General features: G+C 43.2%; 2 protein-coding genes across 4 annotated transcripts in view; both read right to left on the bottom strand.

Moving 5' to 3' along the window:
* The window catches only part of RCAN3 (RCAN family member 3), a 28,747-nt gene extending 19,474 nt beyond the window's left edge, over window positions 1-9,273 (bottom strand). The window contains exons 1-2 of one of the 3 annotated variants that reach the window (XM_082678891.1): window positions 9,124-9,273; window positions 1,595-1,846 (exon numbers count right to left, since the gene is read on the bottom strand). In XM_082678891.1, the coding sequence (XP_082535017.1) occupies window positions 1,595-1,789 (195 nt within the window). In that variant the 5' untranslated portion in view covers window positions 1,790-1,846; window positions 9,124-9,273. Of the gene's footprint in view, window positions 1-1,594; window positions 1,850-8,727; window positions 8,823-9,123 lie in introns of those variants that run through there. The other 2 variants (XM_082678889.1, XM_082678890.1) reach the window with 2 other exon arrangements.
* The window catches only part of LOC309832950 (large ribosomal subunit protein uL5-like), a 480,093-nt gene that overhangs the window by 56,460 nt on the left and 404,541 nt on the right, over window positions 1-19,092 (bottom strand). The window lies entirely within an intron of this gene.

Genomic DNA, 19,092 nt, shown 5'->3' on the forward strand with positions numbered 1-19,092 from the left:
ACAACAAACAACAAAGTCAATGTAATTATTTATTACATGAAAATTTAGAGCTCTTAAAACGTGAGAAAACTAGGAAGAATGATTTCAAAATGTCTACACTGTGACTGAACTTGGGAAAGAAAATAGCATTTGTAAATGTAAACAAACCCAAACGGTAAAAACCTGGTGGCTGCCACCCTCTCCCTCTCCCCTTCCAGGTCTCCTGTACCTCTAGGCTGGTTTCCACAAGCGCACCCCAACGGGCCCTGCTTTTGGCTCTCCTGCCACCACTCTGCCCTTTACAGGTTGTGGCTGACCTTCCCAATGGGTAATTCTGACTGCCACTCCTTTGCTCAGAGGCTACTGACCACTGAAGGGCAAGCTCCTTGAGTCTGCAGGATGCCTCACACTCACCTCTCCAGCCCAACTGCTCTTGACGTTGGCTACATCTCACCTCAGCGCCAGCCACACAGAACTGCTCACTACTCCCTGCAGTAAGCGGTCCACGCTCTCCTGATTCAGCTCTTTTGCTCATTCTGTTCCCTCTGGCTGGAACTGCCTTTCCCTTCCCTGCTAAACTCCTACCCAACTCACACAGCTCCTCTGCAATGCATCTCCCCGTAAGCTCTTTTATTCCAGCTGGCTATGATCCTACTCCTCTGTTACCTCAGTACTTTCAAGTGTCTCTAAAGGCATGAGTATTCTATCTTACATCAAATTACTGATCATCTCCACTGCAGGACTGTAAACTCTCTGTGGCAGAAGCTGTTTAAATTCCCTGAAGCAACTGGTACAGTGCCTTACACACTGGAGCACTCAAGTATGTACTGAGTCAAACTGTATCAAGTTCTGCTCCATGAGGGTCACTGGAAGGAAAATACTTAGAGGGCATAGATAGCAAATTAAAAGGATCGTGATAGGATTTTTAAACGAAGTCTTAGAACATGCAAAATTCATACCAGTGGCAGAAATATTTTACTTTTGTATGACTAAGACCCACAAGCTTTTGTGAGGTCACGACGGAACCAAAAGCGCACATACAATCTCTTTTTCCAGTTAAATAATGAATGAACTAAAGAAGAGTAACCTTTTAAAAAAATAAACTCAATCATTTTGCCCTGGCCAGGTTGTAGAAAGTAAAACAAGAAATACTAACAACTCTGTTAAAATGAAATCATAAATAGTCCTAATTATGTAATTAGCCCTAGAAAAAGGCTTGAAATAATTCCTTCTTTTGTGAATTAACTCCCAAGTAATAGGAAGCCAGGCTAAAAATCACTTAGCTTCTCTTTAACCACAGGCTCCAAAAATGAATGACTGCATGAATAAATGGATGATCTTAATAGGACTTGATTCAGAGTTCACTAGAAACCAGTACTTCTCAAAATGTCTGTGGGGAAGGACTGGATTTTAAATATTTCCTATCTGTTGCAGACTGATAGTCTCATAAAGCATAATAAAAATGCCCGAGCAATGTCTAAAGTTTGGTGCACACTTTTCTACTTGTCACGGACCAGTAATAAACTTTGCAAACGGGCAGCGACATGCTGTTTCCCCGAACCCGCACACATTTAACACACTATCAAAGGCAGGGAAAGGCAGGGTACATGCCTACCTTCTGCTCTGGCACCTCAAACACAGCTTCATGGACACTGCAAGCAAAAAGTGAGGTAGGCAGATCACTTAGATCCATCATTTCTTCCAAATCATCTTCATTTTCACCAAAAATCATCTCTTCTTCCTCTTCTTGGTCACTGCTACAGAGATCTGACTGGCTGTCATTCCAAGATTTCATAGTGTCCCTCAGCATTATCCCCTAAAAGCAGGTCTTTTCCGTTCTTAAAGTTCTAAGATGTCTACCAGGCATCTACTGTTAAAAAAAAGAAAACAACAGAGATAAGACTTTGAAGGCCCAATAACGCTCCAATTAATTCTCAAGACAGCGACTCATCAAATGAAGCAATTTTATTCAGGAAAGATCACTCAAAGTTTAAATAACCTCATTACAGTCCTCATAAATGAATTCTATACATACTAATTTGATTTGCTTAGCATACTTTATGTAATATATTTCACTGGCAACGACGAAAAAAAGGCTGCAAGTTTTCTACTGAAATGGAGCTGGGGGTATAATACAAAATGAGATACTATCAACATGTACACCAGTTTACAAGCAGTAGGAAGGAAAATGTGAACCAGAACTGCCTTTGCATATTTGTTTGGGATTTAGGTCTGCAACACTGAAATTGGCAGAGCAGAATAAAACCCACACTGATTCACTCACCATCTGCACCCTAAAATATGGTCTGCAATAAGCTGACTTTACCTTTTTTTTAAACAATTTGTTCTTTTTGAATACACTCTCGAAGAACTAAGTTACACAGAACCGAAAGTTCTATACAAAGTTGGTCTTTGCTAACATCAGTAATATTACAACGGGCAAAATCTGACATAGAAGACAATTTTAAAAATGTCCTTTCTCTGAATGCTTAAAAATCAATAATTTTAACCCCAAAGCATGGAGCTGATAGTGTCCCACTGTTAAATAATGAACAGAGTCTGTCTTATAGGACTGTTCACGTGCATTTTTGTCTCTTCTGATGAACTGCACTCCACATCCACCAAGCAGAGTGCCTTGAACATAACACATTTCAAAATGCTGGAATTTAAGTAATACTTACCAGGCACAGAAAAACTAAGTGAGCATGATTATTACTACCTCAATATTCCCTTCGTGATTTTCTCTTTTATTTCAAAGAACACGAAGTTGCAAATATATTACTTATATAGAAAACAGTACAGAATGTTAATTATGGGAAAAAATAGTGATTTTTCCCCCCGTTATTCCACTGTATCAATCAGGAAAGACTAACTCTAAAAAGTAAAATCCTTACTTGTTTTCAGAAACATTTTCCGAGTGTCTACTGCATGCCAAGTACAGCGAGCTATGAGATGAATAAAACATGGTTCCTATCCTCAAGGAGATCCCACCAAAGCAAGAATTTCTTCTCTTCAATAATACCCCCAAAGGACCTTGTTCCATTAACTGGCTCCTATACTTTTAATTTCTCCGTCTCCACCCATTCATTCCTCTTCTTCAGCAAACATACGTCTTCAAGATTCCCCACCCCCACTCGGGCCCAATCTTGAAAAAAGAAAACCTTCCATTTGGAGTCGGCCTGCCCCTCCATCTACCTCCCTCTGTCTCTGCTTCCCCTTTCCTACCGGCTTCCTGGAAAGAGGAGTCTCCTCAACTCCAGTCACTCCTGAATTCAGGACTGCAGGACTCCTGCCACCCTCTTCCAGCTAAAACTGCCCCCATTGGACAGCAACAGCCTCTTCGTGGTGTCCTAAGCCCAGGCCTCTGCCTGTCTCTGCAGCTCGGGACCGCCGCCCACCCATTCCTTCTGGGACGTCTCTCTGTGCCCCTGCCCTCCCCGGGCTCCGTCTTTCCCGGCTCTCCTTCCTCCCCAGCTGCCCTTGTCACTGGCTCCTCTTTTCCTACTCACCCTTTACAACGTCTCTTCGAGGTTTCAACCCCATCCTCTTCTTCATCTTACTCTTCCTGGGTGGTTTTATCGAGGCCCAAGGATTTTAACTACTCCATCACCAGTGTTTCTCAACTTTGTTTCTTGCTTCCCCGTGGTTGACACACACAACACATGTATATCAATACAGTCTCTCGCTTCAATAATTCTTAAGCGGGGAAAGATGTCACCAAAATTGAGGGGGAAGCAAGAGCAGAATCTTGGGCATTGGAGGCGATGATGCGTTGAAAACCGACAGGATCCCGAAAGATTCTCATCTGCCCCCAGGTCTTTCCTGCCTGTGCACACTGAACTCCACCTCTCTCTCCTGAGTTCTAGACTTGTATTTTTAGCTTTCCTTTGAATATACCTATCTGGTACTACAACTGTTTAAAACTTATTCCTTTAAGTAGATGACTATGCTGGAAATCTCTGATCTGGACAGAGGCGTGCTGGGGGGGAAAATGGTATCTCACTGTGACTTTCATTGTAATCTTTTCTTTAAGCCTAAATTGTCAGGTAGAGTCCGTAGCTTTGTTCATTTCTCTGTTATGTACTTGATTATTTGTTTACAAATCACTCCTAAGCTACCAGAGCTTGAGTACCTTTGAATCCCCCGTCCCTGGCACAGTTTCTAGCTCAGAGTATATGCTTAATAAGGATTACTGAACGCAAGCAGGTAGTATTGTGTTTACCCCTCTGATACGGCAGCACAGACAAAGGAAAATTTAATTCTGCATGAGATTAGAGACAGCTTCCCCAAAGGAGGTTATGGTTAGACTTAAATGAGGAACAGAATTTCTGCAGGAACAGAATGGGGTGCATTCCAGGCGAAGCCAACAGTTCACGGACAAAGGCAGGAAGACAGAAAGAGGAGCAGGCACAAGATCATGAGATCTGGTGTGGCCAGAGTGGACCAGGTTTGGTGGGGATGGCACGAAACAAAGTGAGAAAGGTAGGTTTGGGCCAGGCTGCCTTGAAAGTAGGGTTACAGAGTTCTGACATAAAAATTAGTCAATATTAGCATGGCATTGAAGGTTTCAGGCAGGGAAATGATATAACCAACCTAATTTAACTTTCAATATCACTAAAAGTGGGCTGTCTTTACCTCTTATCTCTGAGACACTAATGTCTTTATCCTCCCCCTCCCCATTAAAAAGAGGTGAGGGGCTTCCCTGGTGGCGCAGTGGTTGAGAGTCCGCCTGCCGATGCAGGGGACACCGGTTTGTGCCCCGGTCCAGGAGGATCCCACATGCCGCGGAGCGGCTGGGCCCGTGAGCCATGGCCGCTGATCCTGCGTGTCCGGAGCCTGTCCTCCGCAACGGGAGAGGCCACAACAGTGAGAGGCCCATGTACCGCAAAAAAAAAAAAGAGGTGACGAAAACACCTGGCCTGGCTGGAGTGTTAGGGAGCTTTGAATGGCTAGATTTTGAAATTTGAGAAAGTCAAGCTATTTTTGATAAGATTTTCTGTTTGTCTCAAGTTCCTTCCTCCAACCTCTAAAAAAAAAAGAAAATCAGAGCACAAGAAACAATCCTTCACCTGACTTAAAAAAAAAAATTCTTAGAATGTTACACCTTCATTTCCTGTTTTCTACCTTCATTTTGGGGTAACTTTTTCTTTTGATATAATGTCAAACAGAAAAGTTGTAAGAATAGTATAAGGAATTCTTGTGTACCCTTTTCCTGTATACAATTACTTACATTTTTGCCTATTTTAAAAATCATTCTCTCATTTTAATACATATACATTTTTCCCCAAACCGTTGAGACTAAGATAGGGTATGCCCCCTTTACTCCCAAATACTTCAGTGTATAAGAATAAGCTCATTTTCTTATACAGCCTACAGTTCAATTATCAAAACCAAGTACTTTAACATTGATATAATATTTTTATCTAAATCAGAGTCGATTTTCACATTTTGTCAGTTATCCCCTATAATATCTTTATAGGTATTTTCCCTTCAATTTTTTTACATTATTGTTAAATTATTTGCCTTTTGTCCCAAGATATTTCAATAATCTTTATAGTATTGCTATATTTTCTTCACTTATACAGTAGTGTATATTTGATACAGCTTAAAAGGATGGATTAATGAAATACCATAGTAACTGCAAACAAGTTTGAACAATATTTAAATATATCTCAGAAAGATTCAGGCTCCATAATCAGACTCCTCTAGATTTAAACTCTGTCCCCTGTATTCTATGTTAGGTAAATTACTTTGCCTCCCTTTCTATTTCCTCAACTATAAAATGGGGGTGATAATAATAATTCTTATCCAATAACGATGTTAGAAGTATTAAATGAGAGAATACATGCTGCGTGCTCAGAATAATGCTTTGCATATAGTTGGTGGTCGATAACTAATTATTTTTACATAGGCACAATCTATGTCCATGTATTGTTGGGTCGAAAGGACCCCAATAATATCAGAACCTTCGGTGGAATTTATATTAAAATAACAAAATGAGAAAAATGCACACCCAAATGATCTAATTCCAAGCAACAAAAAGGATACAAAATTAAAACTAAAAAAATAAAACTAATACTTTGTATCATTTCAAGAAAACTGTTCAGTTACAGATCAATAAAATCAGCTCCAGAGCAACCACTGGTAGTAGTAATATAGCTCCAGTATGAAATCATTTAAAGATTTAGAAACAGACAGCTGGGCTTCCCTGGTGGCACAGTGTTTGAGAGTCCGCCTGCCGATGCAGGAGATGTGGGTTCGTGCCCCGGTCCGAGAGGATCCCACATGCCGCGGAGCGGCTGGGCCCGTGAGCCATGGCCGCTGAGCCTGCACGTCCGGAGCCTGTGCTCCGCAACGGGAGAGGCCACAACAGTGAGAGGCCCGCGTACCGCAAAAAAAAAAAACTAAAAAAACCCCCAGAGAGCTAACTGAGAAAAGGCCATGGTGCACTTTTTATGGGCCTCAAAGAATTTTATGTTGTAATTCAGTGCACACAGTATTAGAGATGTTGTCCTTCATATGACGGTTCTCTTGCTAAAGGCCTGCCATGAGATTTTTTTGGATATAGCTTAAGTCAACATCATCAACTATTTCACAATTTTCTGACATCATAAATGCAGCCAGATTTGAACAGAGAGATATGATCAGAGTCAACCAGTGGAAAAGACAATCCTAGCACATCTGTAAAGAAATCATCTTATAAGGTAACTCAGCTGGTACTTAAGTTGTTTGGTTTTATTAAGGAAAAGAAAAAAATGTACAGAAGTATACAGCCTCTATGCTGATATTACTGGAGTTGTTGCTAACTCTGCCTCACTGCAACTCCTACAAGGCTAACCTGTCCCTCAGTTTACTAACTCAGGGAAATATTGATTGGAAAGGGCTGAACCGATATCCACTAGCTTTTGTAAGCCAAGGTCTGTGCTAATTAGGGTTTAGCATCATCTGCAGCACAACGGTAGCTGTGGCTGGCTTCTGGCAAATTGTTTCTTCATGGAAATATCACATGAGTGGAAAACTCCAAGTAGCATGACCCTCTGCTCTGCTACAAGCCTAGTGACAGAAGTAATCCATCAGGGGAAAATGTCAAGCACATGGATTTGACTCTGCATTTTAAATTCTGATCAGGAAAAGGTAAATTCCTCCTCCTCCTCCAGGATTAAAAAAAGAATAATTTTTCAAAATAGTATGCTTCTCAACTTGGTGCATATTTAAAATACCTTAGCTAGATGCACTTTATTACGTTTTGATGTGCTCAAAATGCTATTGATCAATACTGGAAGCAAACAAAATACCCCATTTCCAGCTCTACAAGTGCCCTGCTGAATAACCTTGGAACAGTCACTTGGCTTTTTGTATTACATTTGTCCTCTCAATATAAAATGAGGAAAATACTCACAGATGCTGTTGAACTACTAAATACCTTTTAAAAACGTCTAAATTATAAATTTAGACTAAATTCCTTTTTTAAAAAAAACCCTCTGGATTGTCAATGTGGGGGTTCTGAATAGCTATCCTGCAAGCCTCTATCTCCCACTTCCTCCCCACTCACTACTTTTAGGTAGAATCTTACTACTTTTTAGTAGCTGTGGTATGAAAAAAAAAATGGTGCAACAGTAAAGATGAAAATTAGATTTTTCAATTTTGTATGTTTCAATGACCTATGCCCTCTTTTCACATTTGTCAGAACAAATGAAAATAACAGGTTTTAAAGAATAATTGAAGTAGAGATGTAAAGACTGATGCTATTCGTTTCGCTGTATGTAATTCATTTCCTCTCACTATAACCTCTACATTCTAGGAAAAAAGTGGAGATCCACTGTCTGGCCTCCACCTTCTGTAGCTCTTTGGGTCTAAATAACAAACGGTATTGAACTTTAGACCTCCCATTATTTCACAGGTTTCAGCCTAATAGATTTCCAAATCACACTATTTTTCATGATGTTTTGCCTAAGTCTTTCAACCAACATATCCTCTAGTACCATACAAAATTTGTACTCATTTGTAATCCTTAACATGAACACGTTTAAAAGTTTTACAGATGTTACAATTCAATAGTGGGACAAATCTTGTTTTCCTGAAAAGCACTGAAATCTCTTCCCACGCTAAGAAAGAAAAGTTTTGCCAACCTGATAAAACATAAAGCTGACAGCGTGGTTAAAGAAGGGGCTCTGAGTTTTCAGGCCTTTCACTGTCTTCCCGCATCAAAAATCCATTTCTAGAAAACCAATATAATATCCCCACCAAAAAGCACACACTTAGCTGATACACAAACATCTGTATTCTGAGTCTCAGTCTATGTGTTTTTATAATTTAGTATTTTGAATCAGAGCTAATGAAACAGTCTTAAAATTAATCACTTTAAATCCTATGTAATCACAGCTACAAATAAGTCAATCGCTTATGAAATTGTACATCTGAGACTTCTATGAAATACAGAGACTTCTATTAAAAGTTCGAATAAATGTGGTGTGCTAGGTAACTTTCAACAAGAAGGAGCAAATACTTCTGGCTTTGAGCACTGCACTAAACCATCACTTTAAATAATCCTAGTTTGTATCTGCAACACGGATCTGAACTGCTCCCTGCACTAGACTCCTAATCCCTGAAGGAGATGATCAAATTTTGCACGGAAGCTGGGACGAAGCAACCTGAAAACGGACCACTACTGCTCTATTGGTCCAGGCAGCAGATGGAAGCAGACAGACAAGTTTCAAGAAGTTATCGAATAGGTAATGCGATCGTTACCCGCGCATCACGGAGGAAGGAGAGCAAGAAAAAAGGAGGGGCTTCCAACTTCTGGTCGCCCCTGGACTGCACCCTTCTGCCTTCAGGAGCACGCTGGCTCTGTCAGCTTTTCAAAAAGTCAAACAGCTGTTGGGAGAGAGAACATTTTTCTTGGTTTTGTTTTCCAAGACACGACCCCAGAGCTGTCAGAGAAGAGCCTGGACGCCAGAGGGGCTGGACCCGGAAGGCAAAGGCGCAGCGTCTCTGGGGTCTCGGGCACAGGAGCGCCCACCCCTCCCGGCACCTGTGGACCGTTTCTTTTTTTAACTTGCCACACCCAGTGCCCCCCATCCTACCGAGAGCCGGGGGCAGAGCCTGCTCGGAGAGGCGGCCCCACCCTGCGAAGAAGAGACTCACCTGCCCGCGTGGCCGCCGCAGGCAGGCAGGCAGGCAAGGAGAGGCCGGGACGGCCAGACGGGCTACGCGGGAGACGGGGCGCCGCGAGGGGCCGCGCTTGGGGAGACGCGGCGGGCGGTCGCCGGGGTACAGTCTGCTAGGTGCCCGCTGCCCAGAGCCTAGCCGCCACGCCCTCGACGTCCGCGGGAGCGGCCGCCTCCGCCTGGGCGCGAGCCGCGTCCTGTAGAGCGAGGCCGTCGGCGTCGCGCGCGCGCGCGCCCGGTCCCGCGCGGCTCCGCCCCCCCTCCCCCCCCCTCCGGCGAGCTCGCGCGGCGCAGGCGCCCGGTGTAGACCGCCCGGCGGGGGCGCGCGGGGCCCAGTAGCCGGCAGGAAGCGGCCCCGCCCTTCGCGTGCGGCCTTGGGGCCGGGGCGGGAGCCTGGCTGCGCGCTCGCACTTGACCTGCATCCGGGTTTTCTTGTTCAGCGCAGGTGAGGGGCTTGGGCGGTCTAGCTGGGGAGGGGGCTTTAGGTGCCCCCGACGGCGGGACCTTTGGCGATCTTCTGGTCTTGCACCGTGACCAGAAATGGCTTATCTCCTTTTCTTGCTTGGTCCCATTCAGTCGGTGGCAAGAATAGTTAGTAGGAATATAATGAACATTTACTGAGGGCTAGTTACTATGTACACTGCAACGTGTGCTTTGCAGGATTTACCTCATTTAACCTCACAACCAGCGAACCGAACATTATTATCCTCCTTTTATAGATGAAGAGGGCTTCCATGTGCTTAATTCCCCAAGGCGAGACAGCAAGTTAGGTGGTTGAGCTATAGGCTGCGTCCGGGTGCTGACTCCTTGTCCTGGGCTCTGAACCACGGTGGGCTTCTGCTGCAGCCGCCGCCTCCTCCAACCCCCCCCTCCACTCCCCCTCCCCCTCCTCTTCATCGTATGTACAATCCTAATAATATTTACATTTCTAATGTTTTATTCCCCGTTTGCAAAACACTTTTCACCGCACAGTCTTCCTTGATTCTCTCAGAAGCCTCTATTTCTTTTACAAATAGAAAGACCAAGGGCCTGAGCTGTTCAATGAGTTGTCCAAAGTTACAGTGGTAGGACTGGGGCTTCCTTTGTCAGGTTATTTAAAAAAAAAAAAATTTTTTTACCAAGGCGTCTGAGCCAAGCTTGGAAGGGAGCCTGTGTTCACAGAGAGGGAAACAGAGGCACAGAACAGGAAAGGAATTTGACTTACGGTGTGCAGTTAGAGGAAAATCAGCTATGATCTCCCACATAGTCCCCTCTGAGGCAAAGTGAAGCAAATTGAAGGTCAAAATCAAGGAAGCAGTGCCGTCAGGCACTTAGCCCCTGGGTCATGGGACAGGAAGAAGGATTAAAGTGTGTAGAATACATCTAATCTCTGTTAGATTTAAACTAAGGAAACAGGATTGCATTATGGTCCCAATCATTCTTTAGCAATTGACCTGGCACCATCACAGAGATATGTCCAACGGATCACCCCTCTGGCTTCCTGTTCATTGCTTGTGTTGTTTCTGTTGCTTCCAACCCTACTGCCCCTTGCGCCCCACCAAGTTCTCCCTTTCATTCACTTAACAAATATTTATTGAGAGCCACTTCATGCGTTAAGGTCACCCTAAGAGCCGCAGTTATTTTTCTTCTCTAAATTTCTCAAACACAGCAACTTCAGCAAAAATTGAGCTTTTAGGTCAAATGAATTTGGAAGTTGCTGCATTCGGTACCCCTGCATGGGGATCCATTAATGCATCTTAACACAGAAATGGCTCTGAGAAGTCCTAAAGTAAAAAGACTGGTTTAGCCTTGTTTAACTCAGGGTTTAGGCCTTGTGCTGGGTACTAGGCTTACAGGGGTAAGGGCCATGCAAATCTATCCCTTCAGGAGCTCACAGATAGGGGAGACAGATAAGCAAACAACTAACTATGACACAACTTTATATGTACACTGATAGAGGCATTTGCAAAGTGCTGACAAAGCAGAGGAAGGATCGAGCAATTCTACCTGGAAAACTGAGGGAAGGCTTTGCATTAAGAGGATATTTGAGTAGGATTTTTCTAGGTGGAGAATATGGAAAAGGACATTCCATAGAATAATGGCATACTTAGAGACATAAAGGTATGCCTTTATGTTGGTCTTTGGGATAAGTATTAAATATTATTCAAGAGGTTTTGTTTTTGTTTTTTTTGCATGTAATATACCACTCAAACTGGATTAAACAGCAAATGGAATTCATTACCTCATGTAATGCAGAAAAGTTGTGGGCTTCAAGCATGGCTGGATCTAAGGGCTTAAAAGTATGACATCAGGATTTGATCTCCATTTCTTAACTCTGTTTTCCTTCGTGTTGACTTCTTTCTCAGGCTGCCTTTCCCCATGAGATAGCAGAATGGCTGCTAACAACTTCACATCATATCCTTACCATTAGAGTTTCTTTTCTTCAGTGCTGTCAACAAAAGTCCCAGGACTGCATCTCGTTGGTCTAACTTGGGTTACTTGTGCATCATTAAGCCACTCTCTTCAGAAGGGGCGTGGACTATTCTGATAGCCCAGACCTGGGTCATGTGCTAACCTCTGGAGTAGCTCTTAAATCTCATGGACTGAGAATTGGGGAAACGTGGCTTCCTGTGTGACCAAAAATTTTCTCTTGGTCCCTTTATCTACTCTACATTTTTTTCTACCTGATTTGTGCCTTAGGAGATACCAGCATGGACTGCTTCAATGGGTCCCTAGTTCTCTGGCTTACAGTTGAATTTATCCATAGAAGACATTGGAGGCGTGCAGAGGATTGGAGGAGGATGAAGTTAGGCCCCTTCCGCAGGCCCTTTCCCTTCTGGGTCACTGCATGTTGGCCACATACCTCTGTTGAGTATTCTATCTAGTGCCCCTCTTCATACGGGTCTCTCCTAGCTCTGGTAGAGTCTCCCTTCTCTTGGCCTAGAGGTGGTGGTAGCTCCCTACTGCTGGCAGCCTCAGAGTTTCATCCTATCATTCCTTCTTGTTTCCCTCAACCCTGCCCACACATTTGTATATAACCTTTACCAAACTCAGCTCAGATTAACCTTCTGCAGGAACCCTGACGGTTACATTCACCAAAGGTAATTCAAGTTTTTATTACCGAAAGAAAGGGAAATGTGTAAAGAGCAGGCAACAGGCGATAAGATAGCAATACTGATTTGGTAGAGCTATTACAATAAGGCAGGCCAGAGATGACAGTGGCTTGGACAAGGGTTATAGGAAAGGAAGTGGTGAAAAATAGTATGTTCCTGGTGAAATTTAAAGGCAAAGTTAACAAAACTTACTGATGAATTATATGTAAGTTTTGAGCATGAGAGAGGAGTTGGGATAGAAGCAGCTGGAAGACACAGGTCTGGAGCCTAGGAGTGGGCTCAAACCAAGCATAGTGATTTTGGAAGGAGGTGTGCGGGGTAGTTGAAATCATTAGCTCCGGTGAGATGACCCCGGAGGAGCAGGTGGAAAAGAAACACAAAAAGGGCAAAGGGCCGAATCCAGAACAACATCAATCTTTTCATGGTGGGCAGAGGGAGAGGTGCCATCTTATATCTATCAACTAGGTTGTGAGCAACTTAAGGACAAGAATGGAATCCTCCACATCTTCCCTCTTACATTGTGCCCACGGTGTATAAGTGCTTGTTATGAACGAACTTCACGTAGTTTTACATTTCTAACACTCCCTCCCTCTCCTCTTCATCATTGTGAGGTTTGAGTTACAGGCAGAGAAAAAAAGAGAGAGAAATTGATCCCTTGTGACTCAATCCATTGAAACCTATGCCAAGGTTGATAAGCATTTTTGCTGTCCTGAAAAACTCAAGTAGAACTCATCAGGTAAGGCTACAGATCCTGAGCAGCTCATCTCTTACCTTGGAGGAGAATTTCCAGACAGATGATTTCATTTCAGATTTTGTTATTCTTATCTGAGTAGACTTAAAAGTCAATACTTTAAAAAGTCCTTATTAGGGACTTCCCTGGTGGCGCAGTCGTTAAGAATCCGCCTGCCAATGCAGGGGACACGGGTTCGAGCTCTGGTCAGGGAAGATCCCACATGCCGCGGAGCAGCTAAGCCCGTGAGCCACAAATACTGAGCCCACGTGGCACAAATACTGAAGACCGTGTGCCCTAGAGCCGGTACTCCTCAACAAGAGAAGCCACTGCAATGAGAAGCCTGCGCAGGGCAAGAAAGAGTAGCCCCTGCTCGCCGCAACTAGAGAAAGCCCGTGCGCAACAATGAAGACCCAACGCAGCCAAAAATAAATAAATAAATTTATAAAAAGTCCTTATTAGGTTTGTGCTATGGAATTAATAGAAATGATAGAAGATCTCCATCTCACACTCCAGGGTTGCTGGTGGAATGTAAAAGGAGACAACCAATTTGGGGGAACTTTTGCCAGTTTTTCAAGCTAAGTGTACATCTACCCTGCGGCTCGGAAATTCAATTCCTAGTTATATATTCACAAAAAATGTCAGCAAGTATCCCCCCAAAGGGGGAGGGGTTGTACAAGAATGCTTTTAACATCTTTATTCACTCATAATATACACAAACTGGGAATATTATAAATGTTCATCAAAAGAAGAATGGATAAGCAAACTATGGTATATTCCAACAATGGAATACTACACAGCCATTAAAAGAATAAACTACTGATACACATAACAGCATAAATAAATCTCAAAAAACTGTTGGGCAAAAAGAAGGCAGACACCAAAGAGTTATAGATGTATGATTCCATTTACATGAGGTTAAATAAAAGGCCAAACTAACCTATGGTAATCAGCATCAGAATAGTGGTTGCATCTGAAGGATGGAGATTGACTGGAAAGGGGTATAAAAGAACATTCTGGGAACATTCACATTTATTGGATTCCTGCTATTTGCCCAGCACTGTTCTAGGCATTGAGAAGATAGTGGTGAACAAAACAGACCATGTCCCTGCTTTTATACAGATCTAAGTTCTTTTCATTGGCTGCGTAGCATCAATGCACTTTAAATAGAAAAAAGTGGCCTTTCTTTAAATATAATCAATGACAAGGCTGAGGAACTTTCTTCTCCATTTTTTTAGTTGCTGGTGGGAAGGCAGCAAAATACAATGGAAAGAGCATGGGCTTCAGGAAGTCAGCTCCACCATCACTGGTGGTGTGATCTGCGAGCAGTTTCTTTAAACCCACTGCACCTCACTTTTCCAGTCTGTTGAATGACAGTGATGATATCTGCACTGCAGGGTTGTTCTCTAAAGAGCTAGACACGTTAAACATTAGACACAGTAAACATTAGTTGGTTTATTATCAGTTTACAAGTAAATGTTATTCAAGGCAGCAATGTGTTACCTCCCTTGCAACTAGGCATAAATTAATTTTGCCTAGTGAGATATGAGCAAAAGGAAGCTGACTTAGCTGGGAGAGGTACCCTGTGCACTTCTACTGTTCCTCTTTCTTCTAGCCTGCAATATGAATATGATAGCTGGAGCTCCAGCAGGCATTTTGGACCAGGAGGTAACCTTAAAGATGGAAGCCACATGCTGGGGTGGTGGATCCAAAAGATGTGGATCCAGGATTCCTTGTGACACTGGAGCTGTCATACCAGCCCTGGGTTGCCTGTATCCAGACTGCCTTTACCTGGGAGAGAAATATTCTTCTATACTGTTAGGTGTCTGTTGCAGCCAAACCTAATCCCAAATGATATACCTTGTGAGTGACCCACAGTTCCCTATGCTACTTTTCATGGCATCTATCCCAGTTGTATTTAAGAGAATAATTATGCAGTTACTGATTTAATGGCCTAAGCCCATTACTAGAATATTAGTTCCATGGGGGCAGGGAGTAGTCTGTTCACTGATAAATCCCCAGCTCCTATAACAATATCTGGTTCTGGTATATAGTAGGTGCTCAATAAATCTGGAAGAGAGAAAGGGAGGGAGGAAACAGAGCTGCTTCTGATCGTGAGAGAGATCACCTCATGAGAGAACACACACTGAGGAAGGAAGAGGCCTGAAGATGGAAGCCTGCCTGCCTGCCTGCCAATTGGTCTCTGTCTCTGTCTCTCTGTCTCAAAGGCTCATAGAACCCAGGCATATTAGATATTTAAATTCACGGCCTACCACATGCTCTAGATCTCCTATGGGATTTGCCTTGTAGATGACACCTTTTCCTGAAGAGGCTTTAATTGCCCAGCCTCCCTGGTAACACCCTCATTTATCTCCTCTTCCTGGAAAATCAGTCATTCCCCAAAGAAGAGAGTTACAACAGAATCCAAGAGCCGGCTGGGAAGGGGGGAAGCTTCTTACCAGCACCATTGGTTGGGAGATGAGTGATGTCGATTTTTTATACTTAAAATTTCTCATTATAAAAACTAGACTTGGGGCTTCTCTGGTGGCGCAGTGGTTGAGAGTATGCCTGCCGATGCAAGGGACACGGGTTCGTGCCCCGGTCCGCGAGGATCCCACGTGACGTGGAGCGACTGGGCCCGTGAGCCATGGCCGCTGAGCCTCCGCGTCCGGAGCCTGTGCTCCGCAACGGGAGAGGCCACAACAGTGAGAGGCCCGCGTACCGCAAAAAAAAAAAAAAAAATAATAATAATAATAATAACCTAGGTTTTTATGGATAATTTGAAAACAAAAGGATAAATAAGAAAATTAAAATCACTTATAACCCCATGATCTAGAGATTATTCAATATTTTGGTATATTTCCTTCCAACCTTTTTTGTAAGATGAGGTATATCAGTGCCTTCTGAAGCCTGGATGCTGTGTAAGATTTCATCCAGTTATGTTCCTCTAAATTACGAAGAATCAGTCCTATTTGCCTGCAGACTCAGAGGCTGCAGAATTCACTGCAGATGGGTTCAAGAGCAGCAGGGCTACTCCACGCTGGAAGGACCCGCTCTTTAAATGTTGCATTTCTTGAATTTGTTAGGAGGAGATATTATTTCCTGATTAATTTGGGCTGCAGATGGGTGGAGGATAATAAGAGCTAGAAGACTATCATCAGGAGAGGGGGTGGGGCACAGAAAAGAAAGGAAGAAAATGGAACATTAAAAATAGGCAGCTGCATGAATAGCCCAGGAATTCAAATTATCTTGATTTTTCTTGACTCTCAGGGTTTGATCAGGAGACAGAAGTCACACTAGTGATTTGAACAGAAAGAATTTAATATAAAGAATTGTTACCTACATATAAAGCTATTCACTAGTAACTAAACAGGTAAAAAAAAGGGATCACAGAGGTAGCAACTGCAGGAAGCAGGATGAAAGGAACCAACGGAAGAGGTTTAATTATTAAAACTTAGAAGATAAGAGGATATTCAGCCATAAAAAGGAATGAGGCACAGATCCACGCTACAACTTCGATGAACTGTGAAAACATTATGCTAAGTGAAAGAAACCAGTCACACTAGTCCACATATTGCACGATTCCATTCATGTCAAAGTCCAAAACAGAGAAATCTACAGAGACAGAAGATAGCTTAGAGGCTGCCAGTGGCTGGGAGGGTGGGTATAGGGAGTATAGGAAATATGGGCGGGGTGAGGGGGAGTGTGATAGCTGCAGGGTACAGGTTTTTTTTTTTTTTAATTGTGGTAAAATATGTGTAACATAAAATATACTATTTTAACCATTTTTAAGTACACAGGTTAGTGACATTAAGTACATTTGCACTGATGTGCAGCCATCACCACCATCCATCTCCAGAACATTTTTCATCTTCCAAATTGAATCTCTCTACCCGGTCAACTCCCCACCCGCCTCCCCCCATTCCTGGCAGCCACCACTCCCTGCTTTCTGTCTCTATGAATCTGACTACTCTAAGTACCTCATGTAAGTGGAATCATACAGTATTTGTCCTCTTGTGTCTGCCTTGTTTCACTTAGCACGTTTTCCAGTTTGATCCATATTGCAGGATATGTCAGAATTTCCTTCCTTTTAAGGCTGAATAATATTCTGTTGTATGTATACACCACATTTTTAAAAAAATTATTTTTGAATTTTAAAAATTTATTTTTTATACAGCAGGTTCTTATTAGTTATCTATTTTATACATATTAGTGTATATATGTCAATCCCAATCTTCCAATTCATCTCACCACCACCGACCCCCACCCTGCCCCGCTTTCCCCCCTTGGTGTCCATACGTTTGTTCTCTACATCTGTGTCTCTATTTCTGCCTTGCAAACCGGTTCATCTGTACCATTTTTCTAGATTCCACATATATGCATTAATATACAATATTTGTTTTTCTCTTTCTGACTTACTTCACTCTGCATGACAGTCTCTAGGTCCGTCCACGTCTCTACAAATGACCCAATTTCGTTCTTTTTTTATCTCTGAGTACTATTCCATTGTATATACGTACCACCTCTTCTTTGTCCTTTCATCTGTCGATGGGCATTTAGGTTGCTTCCATGACCTAGCTATTGTGAGTTTATCCACGTGTCAATGGACACTGAGTTGATTCCGTCTTTTGGCTATTATGAATAATGCTGCTGTGAATGTGGGTATTCAAATATCTGTTTGAGTCCCTGCTTTCCATTCTTTTCTGTATATACCCAGAAGTGGCATTTCTGGATCATATGGTAACTCTATTTTTAAAATTTTGAGAAATCACCATACCGTTTTCCATAGTGGCTGCATCATTTTACATTCCCACTAGCAGTGCACAGGGTTCCAGTTTCTCCGTATCCTCACCAACACCTGTTATTTTCTTTTTTTCTTCTTTTGGAGCAGAGAAAGCTTTATTTCAGGGCCAAGAAAGAAGAACAGGCAGCTTATGCTCAAAAGACCCAAACTCCCCAATGGCTTTCAGGGGAACATTTTTTGTGTGTGTGTGTGTGTGGTACGCGGGCCTCTCACCGCTGTGGCCTCTCCCGCTGCGGAGCACAGGCTCTGGACGCGCAGGCTCAGCGGCCATGGCTCACGGGTCCAGCCGCTCCGCGGCACGTGGGATCCTCCCGGACTGGGGCACGAACCCGCATCCCCTGCATCGGCAGGCGGACTCTCAACCACTGCGCCACCAGGGAAGCCCAGGGGAACATTTTTAAAGGCAACATTTGGGAGGGAAGGCTGAAGGATTCATGACTTTCTTCTCATTGATTGGTTGTGAACTAACAGTGTGGTGTTTTAGGAATCTTAATCATCAACCTTCTGGTTCTGAACAGTCTGGTCCCGTGCTTGTGCTCAGCAGGTAGTTGCCACCCTCCACGTGAGTATGGGGGTCTTAGTTCCTGTAGAACAACTGGTTTCAGGACTTAACGAAGCTCAGGTTCTTGATGTCTCATCGCAGAAAGAATTCAGTGAGAGACAAAGTGATAGGTAAGAAGTGGATTTATTTAGAGAGAAATGCACTCCACAGACAGAGTGTGGGCCATCTCAGGTGAGAAAGTCCACCTATTATTTTCTTTTCAGGGTTTCTTTTAGAGGTGATGAAAATGTTCTAAAATTAATGGTGGTGATGGTTGCACATACCCATGGATATACTAAGAACCATTGAATTGTACAGTTTAGATGAGTGAATTGTATGGTATGTGAATTATGTCAATAAGGGCGTTAAATATGTAAGAGGAGGGCACAGCAGACCTGGACCCCAGACCTCTGAGGAGGGGGTGCTGATGTCTCTGAGGGGTTGCTATGAAGTTGGTTGTCCAAGTGCTGGAAAGAACTGCAAAACCAGATTCAGCTGCTGCTGCGCTAGAGTGAAGCAGTGTTGCTGAGTGACGTACTTACGAACAAGAAATAGGAAGGAGTAAGTCCTTGTTCCTCGTGCAGCCTCACTGTCTCCCTCACCGGGAGCAGCTGGCAAAGCAGAAAGGCGGTTTCAGCCCCGGCACCCCAAAGCCATCCGCTGGAAGTGTGGGTTTAGAACTGAGAGAAAATCTTAATGACATGCTGTCTTAATCAGCTTGGGTTGCTATAACAAAATACCGTAACCTGGGTGGCTTCTCAACAACAGACATTTATTTC

Source organism: Grampus griseus, assembly GCF_964374135.1.
Source record: "Grampus griseus genome assembly, chromosome: 1".
Lineage (NCBI taxonomy): Eukaryota > Metazoa > Chordata > Mammalia > Artiodactyla > Delphinidae > Grampus > Grampus griseus.